General features: G+C 41.4%; 1 protein-coding gene across 1 annotated transcript; it reads right to left on the bottom strand.

Annotated features, from left to right (window-relative positions):
• Positions 1 to 812: 812 nt before the first annotated feature.
• LOC131682359 (regulatory-associated protein of mTOR) lies at positions 813 to 15,725 on the bottom strand. The gene is made up of 5 exons (XM_058963779.1): positions 15,269 to 15,725; positions 14,875 to 15,203; positions 12,118 to 14,815; positions 11,064 to 12,047; positions 813 to 1,253 (listed from the first exon to the last, which is right to left on the bottom strand). Exons 2-4 carry the CDS (start codon positions 15,173 to 15,175, stop codon positions 11,111 to 11,113), a joined length of 3,936 nt encoding a protein of 1,311 aa, XP_058819762.1. The 5' UTR covers positions 15,176 to 15,203; positions 15,269 to 15,725; the 3' UTR covers positions 813 to 1,253; positions 11,064 to 11,110.
• Positions 15,726 to 16,041: the final 316 nt, after the last annotated feature.

Here is a 16,041-nt window from a genome sequence, read left to right as displayed (position 1 = left end):
CAACAGGCCTGTTGCCAGAACGCAAAGAACTTATGAAAATGATACGCAGCAGAAGGAAATCCGAGGAGCATGAAAACGTGCTCTGAAAAGATATTGAGGATAGAGCCGTGGACCAAGCAGCCGACGACTTCTTGATATAACAAAGTTCTCATCACAGTTGCGCGAAAGGCAATCACCACATAGGCAGCTATCGACGGAAATCGAACTATTCAATTATTAGCAAAAGAATTTCGGAATACATGAATAAGCATCGATCCTTAATTACTAGCACATTGGTTGGTTTTGTGTATTTTCGCCGTTGCAAAAATCAACTTTACAAGTATAAAATACATACATGACCTTTTTTTCTACAAAAAAATATCCTAACGTAATATATTTCATAATTTTTGTTACAAAATACTCAAAATTCAAAAACTGATTAAATCATCTGTTAAAAAGAAAGAAACTTTACATATTTCACAATCATTTTTACAACAATGATGCAGCGAAATAATCAATTCCAGTTTGTTCAATACAAGCAATATTAATAAATCGTACAACTAAACGAAAGCAAACAGAAAATATATACTTTCAAAAAGCAGCGCTCTAGTTGTTATATCATTTAACTTTTTTTTTTCTAATATTTGCTTTGCTTTAGTAAATTTGCTGCACCAGTACCATAAATATTCCTCTCTTCGAAGCGTGATTACATGTATATATTATCCTCGATTACTTTTCCAATACTTCTCTAATTGTTGTTTTTTCTTCACTATACTTTGTCTTAAATGAAAATATAAATATACAGAACATTCTGTAGGAATCGACTATGTGTGTATGTGTACTTGAAAGAAGTAAAGTTGTAGTTAGTAAAAAATCTTTCTCGGTAAACAATGATAATTTTGGGTTATTCATTTTCTAGTTACTGTTGGTGCTATTGTAAGGCTCTGTACAATCATAACAAACACAAATCAAAGAGATGCGGACATTCAGCTGAAGTCGGCGTAGTTTGTAATGGGAATCTTCTACTCTTTCTGCTTATCCTAGGCATAATAGCTCAACAGTATCGTTTGTCTTACTAGATTTTTTCTTCTTCAAATAAATAGCGCAGACCGGTCGTAACTGTGGATGCTTTTGAAGCCGATATCCGGATTGTCTGCAATTTTTGTTTCGTTTCTGTCCAATGGTTGACTGGTTTGTGTTTTTCTTACTTGTAAGCGATTTTATATTGATTGCGAAGCCATTACTACTATCTCCATATCCCTAGATTTGCTTAGCTGAAAAAAGGATAAACAATAATTATTAGTATTTCATAAGAAAATAAACCGCATAATTTTTACACTTTATTCGTACAAAGCTTATAGCAAGGTTTATTTAAGTTTTTATTTTATGGAAAATAAATTGAGACATTAGGAAATGAGGTAAACTGCCGTGATCCGCATAACAGTCCCATTTGCTATGGGTTTCCTATGCAGGTGGGACTGTTATGCGTATCACGGCAGTAAATAGAGAAGTTGAGATGGATTCGGGAGCACATTCCCTGCGTCCTAAGTAAAATATTACTAAAGAGGATTAAACATGTTTCTATTAGCATAACACACACGGTCTTTAAATGTTTGGAAACGATGTCACTAAACTATGTAATGTAATGTAGTTCTACGCAATAATGAAGTGATCGCATTCTTCATCCCATGTATTTAACGGTATAAGGAATGTTTTTTATGGTGCAGCATTTTCGCCAACCATACCCTCAATAACCTGATAATTCAACGCTTTCTGAGTGATCACCAGTGATCGATGAACCGATAGGAGACTTCCTGGCCGCTAGCTTAAATGACAGCGAGCAATAGGACAACTTTCAGGAATGATAGGAGAACTTCCTCCATAATGCTGGCGTAGATCCTCGTACTCTCGGTAATCGACCAATAGGTGCTTCACCGTAAGCCTGGTGTTGCAATTTGTACAGCTTGGTTGATCGACGCGCGTGTTTGTGTGGGCATGGGTGACTTTTGTGTGCCCCACACAGCTTGCCCGGTCGTTCGACTTTACTAGGTTTCCCTTGACCTTTTGTGAGAAGTATTGAGAACAAGGATGCAAAATGTCTACCTTTTCTACGGCTGTAATATTTCTGCCTACATTCTCCTTTCTCCTATGACGCTGCTGTCGTTCGCTAGCAATGTAGTATATACAGGTATGGCAAAGATGGCACTTTGGTATTTGTAAGATGAATCTTACATAAGTGGTGTGAGTGAATAAATCGACTTGCTTTCGTCATACCGTTCGTTCCGCTCCCATTGAATCGTGTGAACGCTATGACGTCGACCCGTTGTGCTTCTGGATTGTTTACATATTTTTGGTTGCCAACACTAGCAAACCGTGTGTTCTGCCACACCTATATATATCTCATTGGTTCGCTAGTGCAGGGTGCCTAGCGCTGTACGGCAGTCTGTGTGCAAAGCAGTAACATGACAAAAAATACTGCGCCAGTACAGCCACCATACGCGAGCGGTACAGCTTCTCTTTCCATATTTTACCTTTTTTAATATTTTTAATAACAAACGACGACAATGAATGCGGTTCATTTACGCCACGACCCACATCAACGCATTCGTGTGCGAACCTCTCCCTTTGACTATGCAGAGAAAAGTGTACAAAGCGAGGGGGCAAACTTCACTACGCCACACTCTCACCGAGCAGTCGGAGTACAGCAGCAAAACAAAAATCTATTTTACTTTTGTTTAGTTTTATTTACGTGACTTTAAATTGTAAAATTCATTCGTCACGTTTATTTTACTGCTGTACGGAAAAATGTATTTGGTTTGGCTACCGTTCTGGCAAGAGCAGTAGTGATGCGTCGCTATAGCGGGTTGGTTATGCGGCTTGTGCAAATGTAAATATACCGGAAAAATGTAGTTTACCGGTACCGTACGCATCCCTGCTTGAGAACCTCTTCAACGAGCAACGAAGTGGTCGAAAATTTTACTCATGAATGCCTCGCAAATGTCGGGCCACGAGACTTCTAGGGTTAATAAAGTACGGGAGTGTCATCCAAATTAAGCTTCCTCTGATCTCTGGGACCAAGCACACCGTAAAAAATGGGGTCACAGTACTTTTCGATTTCCTCGATGAAGGGATGTTTAGTTTCCGGACTCCATAGCGGTTATGATGAAGCGTAAATCGGGATATCCTTGGAGTTTTTTTTTGGAGATTGCTAGGGCAATCGCTGCTGCTTCTTCTGAAAAAACCCTCACACTCTCATACAACATTGAGCCGTCAGTGTAAATCCTAAAAAGGGTTAGAACACTTGCGGTTCACTAGCTGATTGAATTAAGCTCGCACTGTACGGGGTTGCACTTCTGCTCTAATAGTACGAAAAGACTGGTGTCAAGATTTGGCCAGCGACTGGACCAATTACTGTTTCTGACTGTGCAATTTGGCGATTTCTGGGAGAAGGATGCCTACAAATGTGATGTGGAGTCTCCTGGCCGTTTCCAAGAGGCTACAATCATCACTGGTGGTTTCTTTTTTCAAAAAAGCTGAGCGTTGGCTTCATGGTGGTCACTGCCATAGCCCGTCGACATCCAAGAACGCCAGCCTCAATATGATGGAGGTGCTGAAATGAAGCTTGGTTACTTGTCCAATCGCCCTGTGATAGAGGGGGTCCAGGGTGGTAACCAAACTTCCCAATTCCGACTGGTCGTTTCGATACCGCGGATTATTTAACTATGAATTGAAGGCATTGAATATAAACAATGTTGTTCCCCTGTTGAGCTTAAGGTGTCAAGTGCTTATGATTTGGACGTTTCCTACTTTGGCATTCCTTTTGAACTTGCATGAATTCCCGGTTAATTTTTCTTTAATGGTATGATGGTGCCGAAGAGCTTCACCGGACGGGCAGTTGCATTGTGGAAGAAATTATAACAGTGGGCGATAGAATATTTTGAAGCTGAGATTTTCAAACCGAGGGTCTGCCTCAAAGGGAAGAAGAGCGTATCCGCATAAGAATACGAAGAGTCGCATATTTGACAGTTTTGTTGGTGGCAAACGCCTTGAGAACCTCAAAATAGTTGAAATCACTAGTTTCTGCATTCAAAACTTTACGTTTAAATTAATTTCGTTTTCAATAATCTCTTTTAGGAAGTTAAGTAGTATTTACGCAATGTCGATCTTGCCAATCTTAAAACCAAAATTCTCGCTTTACGTATGCCTATACCTTATTTGGTTATCATCTTGGATTTTCACGTCATTTTCAGTTTGACAAGACCAAAATTGACAAGACCATAATTTGATGTTGGAACGGTCTATCCCTAAGAATGAACATAGGAAGGGCAATCCCTCGGTTCAAACCGACGGACTCAGCCCATCGCCCTACAGGACCAATCGCTGCCTGCAGCTTTATTCTTATACCTCGTTGTCTTCCAGATCACCACTAGTATTATGTCGTCTGCATATACGAAGATGGACACACTCGCGAGAAGAGCGGTGAATAAGGAATTCATACTGATCAAAAAGAGCGTCACCGCTAAGACTTAAGAGATTCCATTTGCTTCGTAAAAGGTGTGGGGCCGGCTACCTGCAAAGCAAACTTAGATGATGTAGCTGGCGAAGTACACCTTCTCGCAATATCGCAATACAGTGTTATAGGCTTTGATTATATACAATGTCTGCATGGTGGCCTTCCGATAATACTTCACCGAAATGCCCAAGATTTCCAGCAGTGCCAAACTCCTTCCTAAAGGCAAACTGTTGGCGATCGAGTAGGTTTCCTTCATCTAACAAGGTTGTTATACCACGATTGATCACTCGCTCCACAGTTTTGGCAATAGACTAATTGGACAAAAACACTTGGTTCTCCTGTATCCTGACTCTTCTTGGGGATAGGGATTGCTCAACACAAGGCCCGCCTTCCCAGATTCTATTGCTATCTAAAAGGGTTCTCTTCCCCTTTGGAGAAAGGTATCGGAGCATAGGGTAGCCTACGTCGATCGTCATGACTGGCCGACTTTCATCGGGGGGTAGCTAGCGTGCAGGCGAGTTCGACGGCGGAAAATAGGTAGTTATATGGTTGACTAGAGTCCGGTAAAAACCTTGTAGGTAATATATCCACGAACGTCTTACGTTTTGTGAAGGAGGCGGGTAATCAAAAAGAGATCAGTTATCGTAGCGCCGTTGATAGTGAGGAAGAAGCCGGTCTGTTTCCCACTGAGAGAATTAAATCTCCTCCAAAGTCGCATCAGCAGATCCATCTCGATTACCGATCCGGACCGAACGGTACCTCAGCCAATCCCAGAGGGCAATTAATTTACGTACCAGCGCACATCGATGTGCAGTCGATCCATATTATACATCGGGACCGTTCAGAACCACACCAGTCTTGTTCACCAATCCGAACACAGGTTACAGTTCGATTAGCAATTTCCAAGTTCTGGTAATTCTAAAGATTGGCTGATCTGCTTGTCATCGTTGAATAGCACAACGACAATGTACGGTTTCACGTTGGACGACGTTCTAGCGTACGAAGCATGCATCCCTTTAAAGTTCCAAAGGTGATGGCTACTCTGAGAATGGTATTTGGACAATCTGAAGCCATTGTATATTCTCTGCTGGCCAAGATCAACGCCTTTCCATCTTTGAAGGAAGACAATTTGGAGACCATAGTCGATTTCGCAGTGAACGTACAAAACTTCTGTGCAACAGTGGATGTGTGCGGGCTAGTCTTTACTACGTCTCTCTCCTTCCACAGCTCGTCAATAAACGTCCGCTAATGATAAATTTAGACTTAGCGACCTTCGGGAACTGGGTCTACTCTCTCGCTGAAGCTGTGCGCACCGTGACCGTTTCTTTGATTGTACAAGAGCATAAACCAGTACGCAGATAAACCAGTCAGACACCATGAGCTGCTGATCTATAACTCCGGAATTTAGGCACGGTGGAAGAGTGTGACTCATGGATGGCGCGTCGACTCCATCCCGGGGGCACGATTCACGTCCCTTTAGTCTGTTACTGGGTGAACTAAATTTTCACAATGTTCTAAAAGTTTCAGAAAAATATCGCCTTCCAGAAAACCACGCTGTTTACAAAAAGCGTTCTCCCAGATAGGCGCACACTTTATGTGACTATGTCGACTCTCACTATGACGGCGCGACGTCTTCACTTAACTCACTAATTGACGAATTCCGCTTTAATAACACATTATGAGTTTCAATGCGGCAAGGTCGACACTTGATCTTCAAGTCCTTGGTCACGTTGTGTCCTTTTGCGCAAAAAATTTGACATTGTCCAAAATTTTCCCATTTGGGAATTTGCATAGTTCCAGGCGTTTGCTTCTTAAACCAAAAGACAGCTTCGGTTCATATTCCTCGTCGGCAAACAGAACTTCTGTGCTTACTATCGGGACATCACTCGGTATAAGCCAGTTGTTTAGTGTTCACGCAAGACGTGCGAATTTTTGGGATTTTAGTGTCTAACTAGTGCTAATTTGGGTACTAGTTTAGATACATCGTCTAACTAGATACCCAGTTGGTGCTAGTTACTGACGAGGAAAATCCGAAACACTATAACAAAAACCGTACTTTATGTAAGGTCTTGAGCAAGGATAGGAAGAATCGCATCGTTTTACGCTCACTCAAGGCTCATGCACACTCACCTACCTACGATGCATTATTCTGTTTTTCTTGTTTATGAGTGTGCATCTGTTGAGCGCCCGATCGGCCAAAGCCAAGTGAATATGGTATCTCACATGTTCGTATTTTTTCTCTCTTACGCTCACCTTGGATCGCTGCGATTTAGATTCTTTCCGATACTTGTTCGGAATTGTATCCGAACAATGATGAGCGGATCCGTTCGGCAATGCGATTCTTCCTCAAAAATTTGGATCGCGATCTATGTTCGCCTAAATCGAAAATCGATTCAATTCCCACCGCATGCGAACGGGAGCGGTGCTTGCGATTATTTGCATTGACGCTGCCGCGGTGTTTTGTATCGATGGAGTGGTGTAGTGTCAGTCGAGTGCATGTGCGTGTTTGTAATTTGCTAAGCGAGCAGATTGTCCCTTTGTATATCGTTGATATTCCACATAGGTGTAAATGAATAGCGGACTTTACGCGTTCAATATTTTTGATGCATGTTTTGCATAATTTGTAGTATGATAGTACAGTAAGTTGACTTTGTTGCAAGCCGGGGTGTGTGGAATCGGTTTCTTTCACTAGACTGTTCACAGTGATGTCATGTGGATCTAATTCGGAATGATGAGCGGTCAAGAATGGAACTGGAACGTGATGTTCCGGGTACGACGATTTATCCATCTGTTCTAAATATTGTTTTCCCGATGTTTTGATTGCTTAATCGTTTTGTGGTGCTTTTTGTTTTTCCTGCTGTCAATCATCATATATACTAGTGAAGAATGTTTGATTCAGCATCTTGTTTGTGTTTCATATTAGCGGTCCTTACACGTTCAGTTGTTTTGTCAATACTGGAGCGTATTGACAAGGTTATTCAACGTGTAATGGAATGGAGGAAGTATTGATATGTGTTTTTTATGTTTCTTGGAGGCTGTTCAATGATAGTACAGTAAGATTCCGTTTTGGTACGTTCCGATTTTTGCATGCTCCCTTTTCGGTACACTCAGATTTTGGCAACAAATGGGTTCCGTTTTTGGCAACATTATTGTTGTACATAATAGGTCTTTTAAAAATGTGCAATAAATAATTTTTGTATCAATTCATATAACATTTTTCTTTTTTTCCAAACATGGGAGTCATATTAACCCTCAAAGGCGCAAAGAATTTTTTTTTTAAATTTTGTGAAATTTTTTTCATAGTTTCAATACATTACTGTGATAATTTTGAGATGTTTTGCGTAATATTGCTTCAAAACAGTGTTATGCATTTAAGTGTTAACTATATTTTATGCTATACGTGTTATATTTATTGATTACAATGCATAGAAATGTATTATTTATGTATAATATAACTGCTAACAGTGTAACTGGTGTCTGACGGAATCAATTTTTATAGTAAGACCCAGAGTCTGTTCACTTTTGGAGTCAAATACAGAGGAATGCGCTACACTGGATAATAAGACTATTTCTGGAGAAAATTTTCAAAAGAACCTTTTTTGACAGTTGAAAGTGATTTTTACAACAAAATTGGTTTTCTTCAAACCTAAATATCTTCAGGCATTACAATTCGATTTTCAATTTATCGAACTCGGCCACTAAAAACATGTAGACAGTAACGCACCGGGTGGAGATATCCCAATTAGCTTCGACAACGTTAGTTATTTTTACACAAGTTGAACGGTAAAGATGGACGTCTGTTCTCTGTGGTATGTGCTTCTCTTTCAATAATAAGCTACTACTCAACGTTTACTTTCCGAAGCACAATAGAATTCCCCTAGAATCTTTGCAAAAATCCAGTTGCTTGGAAAAGATAGCCGAAGACTGTCCAAATTGATAGTATTTATAAGTTCTTCAGTTCTACGCAGTTCTGTGTCGTAAGTGCCCCAGTTATCGCAATGAACACCATTCTCAGCAGATTGCTAAGCTTTTACAGGATTGTCATCACTTCTTCCATCTGACACCACATAAGAATATTATTAAACATACAATTTTTTAAATAACTCAAAGATGTAATTCGGTTTGAGACTCCAAGTTTTCCTAACAGCTTTTCTGTGCTGCCTGAAGGCTTTCCAAATTTTTTTTGGGTCTGAACTTAATGAGAACAGTTTAGTTTAAATTCTAATATAATTCACACAATACTCACAATCATAGAATTGCGACCTGGATTAAAATTCGCATTTTCGTAAAATTAACGATGTAACATTTTTTCAAATTTGAATCATAGGAAAGTATCTTTATACTGTGAGATTTAACCAAGTTTCCCTGAAAGTATTATATAACATGGGGTCTACTATTAATATTAGATTCAAACTCAACCGATCTTGTTGGATTCAGAAATTCCAATCGATTTGAAAATACTGTGATTTTAAACAATTTGAGGCGGATCGAAATGTTGTTGGCCAGTTATTATGATTGGAAAAATATATGGCTTCGAAAGTTGCACACGTTTTCCATCCCCGGTTTTTAAATGATGTCTATAAACAAATTCATTCACACCGATCACTCGAAACCTTTTATGCTAAACTTTTTTTTTTTTGATTTGTTTGTATCAAGAAACACTAAAAACCTCTGATTATCAAGAGTGATGCTTCTATCACAGTGCTATGGCCTGCCCAATTGTTCAATAGCCCATAGCACAGGAATGATAGACAAAGATAGTCTACATTTATGTGTTTTTATCAGTTTTCAATAATAATGCAATATAACGAAAATATCTACAAATTTCATTTTCACTGCTAACTGAAAATGTCCCTGGCAGCACTGCTCCAGCGGAATCGTTTCAGACTGCATAACTGCAGTGCTATAGGTAATACAACTGTAAGCGCATAAATGAAAGGTTATAGTCCTAGTTATTAGTCTTATCTATTTTTGTGAACAAATCTTGCCTGAAACAAACACCAATAGTTACTCCGCCAGAACGGAGATCCTGGTTACTAAATTTCACGCAATCCACATTCCAATGATTAGTTCCAAAAAACTTAATAAACTTAACAGCATTTCAGTTAAAATTTCGTTTGGTAAACTGTTTTTAAAATTTCGATTTATCTATTATATTGTATTATATTGTTATTAGTTGATACATATAATTCCCTTTCTATCTGTTTATTCACACCTAATTTCATGCACACAAAAAGGTATGAACTTTATGCGCCGCACTCGTATGCCCTAGCACGAATGCGTTTTTGTTTGATCTCGGAACTGAGTCAGGTTTCAACCGAAACTGTTATCACTTAATTTATTTTGACATCAATTTGAGTTATAATCTGGGCCAGCTTCGTCTCAAGCCAAAACCACCTAAACGTGGATAATCATATGATTGAAGCAAAAGATATTATCACTAGAGTTAAAAACAAGAAAATTGAATAGCGACAATCGATATTTTGTCAATTCTATGCAAATGCATATCACCGGAAGTAGTGAGCTATATTCGCGCAATGATACGCTATAAAACGCACAACTTTTGAGATTATTTATTGGCATAGAAAAGAAGACAAATCTAAGTTTCCTCTCGAATGTAGCGCATGGAAGGAGCCGAACGCGCCTGAACATTGAAAATTAAACTAAATCCAAACAAATCCAAACCAATGTACATTACCACACATCTTGTCTACATCGCAAGTATGGCATTTGTGCATACAATGGTAGAGTTTAAATCGAGCGATAACATATATAGCGCATGATAAAATTAATACGCAGCAAGGAAATGACTGCGAGTTTAACCTACACAGCAGAAATTGCCACTCCGTGCGGTGTCCAGGCGGACACTGACTCCTACCGATATTTTTAGGCCAGCCATATATTTCAATCGTTTAGTTTCAGGATTGCGCACGAAGATTTGGATCATTTTTCCGAACGAACATGTTCGCTGCCGAATATGTTCGATGGCACTCATTACCTCACTGCATCGGCAATGCGGAACGCGTTAAAAAATTTTGCAATTTCCGATTCTCTCTCTTCGTAATCGCATACGGTGTGATGCGGAACGAGTTGTGTGGGTCTGTATCTTTTTAACGAGAGCGTAAACCCCCGACGATGTATAAGGAAACAAATTCATGTACGTTCATGGCGGTGAGCGAGTTTTCCGCACCTTGGTCTTGAGTCCTTATACACAAAAAATTTGTTATTGTCAAAAATTTTCCCATTTGGGAATCATAAAAAATACTGCTTGCACGAGCTGCACGGAGCGAGAGTTAGAACGAACCGATCGCGCCGTGTGTGTAAGATACACACTGAGAAAACTTTATTATAGCTACTTCAATGGCGAAATGACATTCGCAACTCGTATGTGCAAACCCGTCAGCCGTTTTCCTTGCAACAAAAAATACAATTGAGATGGTGTGTTGCTTAATTAGATAACGTTTTAACCACCAAAGTTCAATATTTTACAAGAGTGCTACCTATGCTGTACACTACCTAGTTGGTACAAATTAACACACAATTCACAAATATACACAACCTTGCTACTTACCGAAGCAGTATCTCGCGATTAAAAGCATGCTGTCCTCTTCCGGCTGCTCACTTCCGATCGGTTACGAATACAGCAGCTGTGTTATCGTTGAACCCAGCCGCCAGACTAAGTTTATGCTTATGGAAGGACAGACACGATGTCACTCCTTTCTTAGTGCCCATGAATCCCTCATTGCACCGAATTGTATTCAAACTGGTACCGTCCAGTCCGTAAATGGTGATGACACTAGCAGCGCAAGCCACTATATCCGCACTCGAATGAATGCTCATTGCTGAGACATCCGACCCAGCGCCCCAATGCTGAACCGACGAGGAAGTTTTACGAATATCATACAATCGAACGGTTGATGTTGTGCAGGCCGATACCAAACTCTCACAATCGTCCCTCAGACAGACGGTCAGTATCGGGTTCACATGCTCTCGGAATGTGGCGAATCGTGCCTCTGCCGGTGAGCACCTTCGATCGAACAGCCGCACACTGCCGTCATTACAGCCGGCCGCAAATATTCCGTTCGGTGCACACGATAATTTTATAATTGTCGTATCCGATCCACTTGCGATATCACAGATTTTAGACTCCCGTTCCGCGTCCCAGAGGCGAATGTACTTCGCCTCGCCGGCGGCCATAATGGTTTGAGATTTCTGGTGCCATGCCATCACCAAACCGAGCTCACTGGTTCCAACCTTGGCCGTCGCGGGCGAATTGAAATCAAACAAGCCGTGCCACGCGGTGACTAGAGACGATTCACGGTTTGCCTCCGCCGGCTTCCAGATTCGAATCACACTATCGCTATAGCCCACCAAAACCAGACCGACGTCGTGAGCGTTGACAAAGTCCAGGGAGGACACCGTTATTGCAGGAGGAGTTGTTTGAAACCGATTCTGATCGAGAAAAATCGATTGATGTTGCTGGTATGGCTGCTGTTTGAAGGGAATGAACGAGCTGGTGATGTCAGTGCTCCAGTCCTGGAGGATGACTCGATCTCTGGTGACAGTAGAAATTAAAGAAAGAATTAGTGAAACAATAGTCAAAACGGCGATAAAAAACTACTCACTTGTAAGCTACAGCAATCTGATCATCGTACGGGTTCAACTTGACCATTGTGGGTATATGTTGCGTGCGGCAGGACCAGCTTTGCGTATCCAACCGCCCAAACACTGCTCGGCGTTGCTGTTCCCGCCCTTCTTCACGCACAATTCGATTCCGTAGGCATCGAGACTGCCGATCTAGAAATTCGGTCGAATTCTGGTCATTTGCGTTTAATTTTGCTTCGTTTAAAAATTTAGATGGCCGCGCGAAGAAACTAATCGACCACTCGATGTAGTTGGTAGTGACGATCGGAGTGGTTTGCTGTTGTTGCTGCTGCTGCGTTAATGATTGCGGTTGTAGAGCGTTGGATGCTGGTGTTGCTGGAGGAGGAGGTGCTTGTTCAGATTGTATGCTTTGTGGCTGTTGTTGTTGTGAACTATGGGGAGAAGCATGATTTAAGTTTGGAATCGGCTGCTGTTGAGACGAAGAGCAAGATAGGTCTGCGCTATCGCTGATGTGGTGAAGCTTCTTCTTGTTGGATATCGTAGTGAGATGCGTTGCTTGATTGAGATGATTATGTGTTGGGGGTGACTCCCCACCTAAATAGTTTATTCTGGTGTTTGGCGAAGGTGGTAAACTCATGCTGCCAGCATTCTTCTCCGATGTTGTGGCTTCTTTAGCCATTTCGTAACCCTGCTTACCGACATATTCGACCACTTTCTGTGCCATCTGTGCAACTGGTGGGAATGGATCCTTGGCGAGGGCATTGATACCATTCCAGAGCTTTTGGTAAATGGATCCAACCGTTACGGCATTCTTTCCAACATTTATTATGTTGCTTGTGCTGGAGACACGTTTCATATTGATGTTTCTCTCCAAACTGTGATAGTGATGGCTGATTAAATGATTGCTACTAGTCGTTTCCTGGAGGAACACCGAAACGAATTGACTCTCGAAAAACCTGACCATCCACTGTAGCGAGGCTATCAGTTCCATTCGGACCAAAGGGCTCATGTCATTGCAAACTGTAGTAAATAGATGCATGGCCGTCGACCGATCGATATTGTTTGCATGGTCCGAACGCTGCGTAACGGAACTTATGAATGTACCCAGAGCGTACACGGCAGCAGCTCGAACTTCTGGAATTGGATCACTTAGCAAAGGGTACAATTTTTCATTGGCATTATCTCTAACACCGGACCATCTCGCTTGTTCATAGTTTTGCCACATGTGACCCAAACAGATTGCAAGCCATTGTCTTAGCACTGGGTTTTCGTCATTAAGTTGATCTAGACAAATCGAGAGTAATTGCCCTTGAAGAGCATTCCCTTGCCCGATGGGAAAATTGTGAACGATGCTTGCTAGCACAAAAGCGGAATAGATCCGATGGTTTCCCTTGAATCCTGGGCAGGGACTAGTGTCCAGTAGAGCAGCTAAAAAGTATTTATGACCTTGATCCCGTATCAAATCGACTTGACAGGTACCATCAACGGCAAGAATTTTGGCCCAAATAAATACTAGGAAAGGTCGCAGCTCCTTTGCCAGACTTTGAAGCAATTTCAGTACGTATGGGAAAATACCAACACTTAACGCCAGATTTACTGCCCATGGACCCAGATCGAGAAAGTGGCCCAACAACTCCAAGGCACGCAATCGATGAACTTGTGACAGTAGTACTTGTAGAACGATCGGCAGTTGTTCCGGAGGACTTCGCTGCTCAGAACTACCCTCCAGCCACACCTGGAAAGCCGTCAGCTGCTCTTCGAAAAACGGCGAATGCTTAAAACGTTTGCCTTTCTCCAGGATATCAGGTAGCTGCGAAAGGGCCAAATCAAGTGCCAAGTCCCATGCAGACCACATCGGATGTCGGTAGCTTTGCGGCAGCGGAGGACTTGAAATGGGCGTACAATCATACGAGCGAAGAATTCGCTCCGCCAGCAGAAAATTTCGGAATAAACTAGCTACCAGCAGATCCTGTCGAAACAATTTTTGGAACAAGTCTCGTGGTAATGTGTTCCACGCAATAGTGTCTGTGATAGCGGTAAATATCCAGTTTAACTCGCCAAGCATCGTACGACGGTCGCTCAGTTGCCCGGGAATACGTTCTATAAGATCTTCAGTTACGTGTGGAACTAATTTCGACGTGGGCTGAAGGACAAACCATTTCAATGCTATCCGAATCGGTGTAGTTAGACAGGAGGTAAACAGGTCCGCTGGTAACTGTGGATTCATCGGGAGAATTTGATTGGCAGCACACGCTGCCAACTGGATACAGTTTTTGTAAGTTGTTGCTCCCAGTACCGGAGGCGAGGGGGAATTTCGATTGACTTCCTGGTCCGATTGGCCTGCCGTACTACCACTGCGTGCCCGCATTTGCTCTAGCTCTTTCTCATGCTGCTCCGCAAATGTGTTGAAACTGTTGACAATTATTCCCGCATTCGAACAATCATAGACGTAAATTGATGGAGCTCCCATCCATGTCTGCAGATCATAAATCGACAGCGGAATGTACTGGGTATACGTTCTATTAAATACCCAAATTTCACCATTGACCGTTGGTCTAGGAACTCCGTGCCCATTATAATGGAAAAGAACACGTTCTTCTTTAGAGTTTCTACGCAGACTTGTGCAAAGTTTCTTAACATCCTCCACCGTTGGATCGAGCGAATGTTTATAGCGAGCTCGAGGCTGCCAACGTTCGTATTGCTTTTGTAGGCTGTTACCTAATGAAAAGAACGACTGTTAGATTCTAAAACCAAACAAAAATCACACAATATCATACCAATTAGCTCCATCGCCTTTTGTGGAGATACCGAAGAAGAATCAATCCAACTCTCCAGCCTAGAGCAGGGTTGTATTTTCACGACATCCGGTGGATCTACGCCCACATTTAGACATAGCACCAGTGCAACACTAACCGTTTTCATACGTTCCTTCACCCGCCAGCTCTGAGTGATGCAATTGATACCTTCGATCTTGCCCAAGTGGCGGGCGTATACAAAACTGATCGGAAGCTTGGAATCGTCCTCCTCCTCGACCACATTTTCGCTACCCTTGTCGGTCGTTTCAATCATGTTGCACATTACCAATGTAATGTCCGCAAACTAATTCCTAGAAAAAACATGCAAAATGTGTAATGCAAATGCAGCACTATTGCAATTAAACGCAATATTTACCTTTGCCTACTTCCCACCACTCTCTTCTTCTTTTGTCAGCCAATATTGTAAAGTATAATCAGGAAACCCACCCAAGTGATTCGGGTGCCACTCGTTATCAACTTCACCCAGCTGCCAGTTCTTTTGGGAATACAAAGTATTACACCTCTATATTCTGTAGTCGAATACGTTCTTATCACATCCAACAATATTAGTAATCCGCACTACGCCTTTTGGCTGCTCCTAGCGGACACCATAGTTCTTCTTTCTTTGAGGCGATGGCAGCGAGGTGCTGAACGTAAACACGACTATGCAAAATTTACCGTCGGTTGCCCCTACTTCGCAGCGACACTCGAGATTAGAATAATAGTTGATAAATCGTGCAATTAATTACTTTTTTGAGAAAAACGCATTAATTTTCAAAATAAATTATGTCAAAATTGTGGAAAACACCGTGAGGTTAGGTTCTGACGGTAGTTTTTCAAGTGAAAAGAAACTGTCAAATAACATCACAGTTTATATGCTCCTTTCATTCCGTCTGCTCATCGGTTTTGTCATAGCATCAAATCGATCATGAACCGACCAAAGGACCGAAGTCTCAATGATATCGAATCCAGAATAATAGCTTTGAAAATTGAGCGACCGAAAATAAAAGTCGCAAGGATAGAACATGCTTCGCAAAACCCGTTTCAAACATAATAAAATATAAAAATCGGAAATAAACTTCAAGCATAAAAATCGGACAGAAATTCTTCAGCATAAGAAATGCTTAAAAAGTTTTCACCCATAAAACT

Source organism: Topomyia yanbarensis, chromosome 2 (assembly GCF_030247195.1).
Source record: "Topomyia yanbarensis strain Yona2022 chromosome 2, ASM3024719v1, whole genome shotgun sequence".
NCBI lineage: Eukaryota > Metazoa > Arthropoda > Insecta > Diptera > Culicidae > Topomyia > Topomyia yanbarensis.
Note: the sequence above shows the minus strand (reverse complement) of the source record. Positions and strands in the feature narration are given on the sequence as shown.